Genomic DNA, 6,141 nt, shown 5'->3' on the forward strand with positions numbered 1-6,141 from the left:
TAATCTATCTATCATTGATCTATCTATCTTTAATCTATCTATCTATCTTTAATCTGTCTATCTAGCTAGTCAGTCAGTTAGTTACGCACATACGAATATATATCCCTATATATGTTCGTTCGCTTTGTATAGCATACATATGTCTGTCCTCCTATATATCTACATATATATGTACGTCGACTTCTTCATTCATTTCTCAGGGACATACCACATACACAATTGTAGACATCCCCTATATCTATCTATATAGATATATGTATACCTTCACTTCTCATACGCACCTGCCTACTCTTCCTATATATATATAGATAGATATATATATAGATATAGATAGATATAGATATATATAGATATAGATATATAGAGATATATCTATAAAGATATGTGTAGCTGTGCGTGTATAGGTGGGTATGTTTGAATTTTGATTTTTTTTCCTCGATTAGAAAAACGAATTAAACGTACAAGTTATGTGCCCTACATATAGAGACTTATAGATCGATATATATCTCTCTTTACATATATATCATTATGTGCGTATAGATGTGTATGTGTGTATATACCTATATCTCTTTGTGTACATGTATATCTCTCTTGATCTACGCAGGTGGTCTGTAGGATCAAGTGATAAGGGATGTCTCAGTTCTGCAGTCTTCTCTGCACCCTTCTTTCTCATTATATCTCTGTACGTCTTCCTTCTTCTCTTTCTTTCTTTCTTTGCTTATCTCTTTCTTTCTTTGTTTCTTTCTTTTTTCTGTGAAGCTTCTCACATCTCCAAAGTATGGCCTCTCAACAGATCCGTATATAAGCCTCTTTATACCTGACCTTCTGCGTTGTCTTCGGTAAGATACAAAACCCGATGGGCTGATACATTGATTGGATTCTTCTACTCCTCACTCCTTCAGGTGTATATACACCTAATACCTATGTAGATACATTTTCATTTACTCGTGGATACTTACACATCCATTCGCTTCATCTAAAGAAGGAGCACTGCACGCTAGATAGGAAAACTCTTGTTTCATTGGAGACTTGAGAAAGAAGTCTTGTTCTTTTTCTTTATTTTCTCTTTCTTCTCTATCTTTTGATCTTTCTTGCATTACGTCAGTGAGACAAGAAGTGCAGCTACACTTGTTTAGTCCACTATTACACATACATAGAGATACATACATACATAACGTAGATATAGACATATGTCTCTCTCTCTCTCTCTTTCTCTCTTTTTCTCTCTCTGAATCTGTATGTCTATATGTTTGTATGAAGAATACTCGTATGAAAAGCAGGCGATGCTGTACGAAATTGGGGAATGCGTAGCTAAGTGTGGAGATCCAAGTGATAGATAGATTAAAGATAGATTAAAGATAGATTAAAGATATAGAGACAGGGATAGATACATAATATAGAGAGATAGATAGATAGATAGATAGATAGATAGATAGATAGATAGATTAAAGATAGATAGATAGATAGATTAAAGATAGATAGATTAAAGATAGATAGATAGATAGACGCATTAAAGATTAAGGATAGATAGGTAGATTATAGATAGGTAGTGTGAAGTGAGTCGATAGATTCTCTTCTATTGCTTTTTCTCTGTCCTTTTTCTTACACAGTGCATAGATACATTGAGATATCTTGATAGAAATAGATATATCTCTATGCTGTTGGCGTGCCTGTCTATCTTCTATCATTCTAGTGTATCTACATATCTCTCTATATATATGCGTGTGCGTGTATCGGTAGATGGATGTGAGAAATTGGTCGGAATTTTGGTTTGTCTTTGTATGTTTTCTTGTATTCTCTAGAGAATGGACCCACAAGACTTCTTCTTGATTTACTTTCGTTGCTTTCTTTCTTCCTTTTTCAGATTGCATGCACTTCCATCCATTCTTGCTCCCTACAGTAGAGTATCCTTTCACTGTCTCCAAGAGGAGCTCCAAACAGACAGCCGAGAAGAAGTCATATCTCTGCTCCATGAGGTGAAAAGAAGAAAGAGACAAAAGAGTGTCTCTTCCTCTCTTCCTGAGACCTTTAAAGCGCCCTTACATTGTAGAGATGCGTACATAATACATATTCATATCTAATACATATTCTGTCGCACTTATGTATACATATATCCACATAACCAAACTCACACGTAAGACATAGTTTTCATTGGCATATACATACGTATACAGACATATGAAGACACATTCATACATAGAGACACACATATCCATACATAATACATAACATACACCTCCACGGGACGATAGGGAGAAGCTCTTCTCTCTTTCTTTCTCTGTCTCTGTCTCTCTTTGTTTAAGACAGGGGACTGATAGGCAGCAGTGTAGGTCTATGTCTGTATATATCTCTAGAGTGATACCGCTTTCACGGCTTATATACGGTATCCGTACCTACACATCGGAATGTGTACTTCCTTCCACTGCATACATTATTATATACATATATATTTATGTATATATATGTATGTATTTATCTATATATATGTATATTTAAATGCATGTGTCTCCCTCTGTCTGTCAGCACAGTATAGGGGGGAGAAAAAATTGTCACCTGCAGTCAAGCTGTACGTATGTAAGGGGGTGAAGAACATACACAAATACACGCACATGCATATATATATATATATATATATACGTATATATAGATATGTCCGAGATAATATGCATTCAAGTAGTATTTATATGGATGCACTTATCTTTGCTTTCATAAGAAAAGTAGAGAGAAAAAAGAAGTAGGAAAGAAGTAGGAAAGAGACTTAATTTATCGAAGGGTGGAGTTCTCTTGTTTGGGTCCCTTTGATGAGAAGAAGAGACATCTCTTTCTTCTTCTTCTTGTCACTATTTTGTTTAGGGTCATTTCTCATACTTTTCTTTCTTCTTTTTCGTCTTTCATAACATCGCCTCCTTATTATATCTCTCCCCTATGAATGCAAACATTCTACTGGCTCTGCATGCATGCGTGCGTTGATACAGTGTGTGTCCTCTCCGAGGGCTGTCGACACCGCAGCACCTTCGCTTTCTTTTGTTTTATTTATCTTCTTATCTTTCCTTTCTTTGTTTCTCTTTGTCTTTTTCTTTCTTGTCTCTTGCGTTCTCTCTCTTAGGCAATTTCTACATGCAGAATTCGAGGAGTGATCGATGATGTCCAGGGTGTCTTTGTAGTAAGCGCTATATCTCCGAATATAAGACGAATGATGCGCATGCGATAGAGCTAGTGGAAGAGCCTCTGTCTTGAATAATTCACTGAAGACCACCTACACTCTATCTCTTTTTCTTGTCCTCTGTCTTCTCTACGAAGAGAATACACAAATATATACAGCGATGTATATATATATATATATGCATCTGTACCTCTCCATCTGCATATACATCTCTATACGTATACATTGACGTGGACTGTAGGTTCTTGTGTGTGTAGAGTATGTCTGTATGCATCTGTAGATGTGTGGTATATCTCTCCGCTTCGCATGCACGTGGGGAGGAGAAAATGTTTCTGCTGAACTTATCTCCTGAATGACTGAAGGAGGAGAAAGAAGAGAACGAGAGAGAATAGCGAAAGAAAGAAAGAAGCCCCCAAGTCAAGAGAGAAAGAAAGAAGTCTACTACAACTACTAGTACTACTTCTCACTTTTACAGGAAGCATCAAAGAGAGAGAGAGAATGTGTATGACCTCTTTCTTTCTTTCTTTTTCTTTTTGTCTTTCTCTTCAGCATTATCGGAGAGAAACAAGATCTTCTTCGTCTCTTGTTTCTTCTCGGTCTTCTTCGTCTTCCTCCTCCTTGTTAACGTCCAGAGGACCCGTTTCACAAGAGAAGAAGAGAGAGAATAGAATGATCAAGAATAGCGAAAAGAGAGGAGAAGAACCGATACATGACGATGAAGATAATGAGAAAGAAGAAGAAGAATCGATACCAAGAGAGGAAAGCGTTCTGAAAGACTGGGTAGATTCCCTATCAAGCCTTACGAGAAATCTCAGTCTAGCGTCTCCCTTCGGAGGCGGATCGACCGTCTCTACTATGTCTACTGTGTCTCCTATGTCTACCATGAAGTCTACTATGTCTACTCTATCGTCAAGTTCTTCTCCATCTCTCGGTACCGTAAAGCAGACTAAAATTACATCTCAAACAGATACTTCAATGGCATAAAACATAGCCTATGACGAAGGCTACGTATCAGCCATTCAGGCTATCTACCGTTAATCTATCTATCTATCTAGATACAGATATCTGTATGAGTATATATATATATATATATATATGTGTATATGTGCATGTACTTGTATGTAGATGCAGTCTCGCAAGACTATATATAAATATATATATACATATATAGTCTTCGTATAAGTATGGCTATATGCCTCAGTCCATATGTGTTTCATCGTTTTCAAAGAGATATCTTTACATGCAGATATATATCTATGGGTATAGAGATATATCTAACATATTTATGTAAGTACACATTTCTGTCTATTTCTATATATCTCTCTGTGTACATAGTAGGTTTCCTGTTTGTTCGTGATCCTGTAGCTAGCCAATCGATTCTTCCGCCCCTTTGAGTTGAGAAAAGCAAATCGATTGATCGGTCGTCGATTCATCCCACCTGTTTGTTTGGTAGAGGGAAATGGTCTTTTGTGCTCCACATTTGTTTGGCTAGTCAAAAGAAAAACGAAGGTCGAGACGAGCCTTTCGCGTTAATCAGACTTCCGTTTGTCTTTTCTTTTTCTTTCTTTTCTTTCTTTGCTCTAAGTGAAGAAGAAAGGGAAAGCAAAGAAAAGAAGAGAAGGGCTTTCTATCTGTCTGTCTGTCGATTTGTATGAAACTCCTTTTCTTATCAAGATATCTTTTCTTTGGTCGCAGTCAGCGATCTCTTACATAGGGAGAACGAAAGCAAAAGGAGAGGTAAAGAAAAAGAAGAGAAAGGACAGAATGAAGAGAAAGAGAGATGATACATGGAAGTTCATTGGAAGGAAAGAAAGAAAGGCATGTGACTGCAAGAAGGGAAGAAAAATAAAAAGGATACAGCCGAGAGAGAGACAGCGAGTTGCATCGAGTCCAAGTGTACATACACCAGACAAGACCGATTCTTTTGACGTCTTTCGATGCTTCCTTCTTTCTTTTCTTGAATGAAACGAAGAAAAAGAAAAGCACAAATAAACGGAGTGTATGCGCAGACACCCCCACCAGAAAAGCAAAAAGCCGAAACATTCATCTCTGCCCGCCAAACCGAAGAGCTGTGCATCTATCTATCTTTAATCTATCTACCTACCTTTAGTCGACCTATCTAGCCTATCTATCTTTGATCATCTCTCTAGCTATCTATCTATCTATCTATGTGTAGTTATCTTGATCCACACGTAGCTGGAGCTGTAGCCTAGTCTACCCGCACATCTATGGTATCTCATACATATACGGGGAGAGAGATACGGATAGAAGACCAGGTAGATGGACTACCGATAGATGTAGAGACAGAGAGAACAAATGCCTTAGGTGTATTAGACATGAATCTCTGTATATGTAGGACTATATATATATATATATACAGATATACACAAATCTCTCTCTTTCTCCCCTAGATATGTGTATGTGGCGAAGTTTAGGGTACTTTACTTGCTTTGTGTGATGAAGGAGAAGTTTGCTGAAAGATAGAGAGAAGAAAACACTCTGGACGGAGGGACTTTCTTGAGCGGACGAGGAGAATTCTTGATCAGCCCCATCTTTTGGGATGTCGCTAAAGAATAAGGAGGGAATTTAGATAGCTGCAGTCATACATATATACATCCGTACGGATGACCTATACACTTGCATGCATGCGCCAGTGCAACAGGAGTCCTATACCACGTACATATATATATATATATACATACACATATATACGTGGATGTATGTACAATGTCACGGATCTCGTGAGAAGAGTAAGACACCGTAGTCCAGTAGGAGGGAGATAGAAATCGAATAGGAGAGATAAAGAAAAAGTGAATAAAGAAGAAGATAGACGAAGAGCTGGATAAAGTGAGGCTCCTGTCACTCCTAACACCTACAAGTACTCCTACTACTACATGAACTATTCGTGTGTATTCCTCCTTTTGAATTTTATGGAGAAACGAAAAGAAACGACGAGAGGGGAGGTTCGGTTTGGGAGG

The 6,141-nt window shown here is 37.6% G+C and overlaps 1 protein-coding gene across 1 annotated transcript; it reads left to right on the top strand.

The window, feature by feature from the left end:
- Positions 1-756: 756 nt before the first annotated feature.
- CSUI_003038 (pci domain-containing protein) lies at positions 757-4,198 on the top strand (the record flags this gene model as incomplete). The annotated part of the gene is made up of 4 exons (XM_068063236.1): positions 757-839; positions 1,865-1,976; positions 3,107-3,163; positions 3,713-4,198. Coding segments are annotated over 4 exons (687 nt in total), but the record flags the coding sequence as incomplete, so codon positions are not given.
- Between the last annotated feature and the right edge of the window lie 1,943 nt (positions 4,199-6,141).

The sequence above is a fragment of the Cystoisospora suis genome (genome assembly GCF_002600585.1).
Source record: "Cystoisospora suis strain Wien I chromosome Unknown contig_1293, whole genome shotgun sequence".
Classification (NCBI taxonomy): Eukaryota; Apicomplexa; class Conoidasida; order Eucoccidiorida; family Sarcocystidae; genus Cystoisospora; species Cystoisospora suis.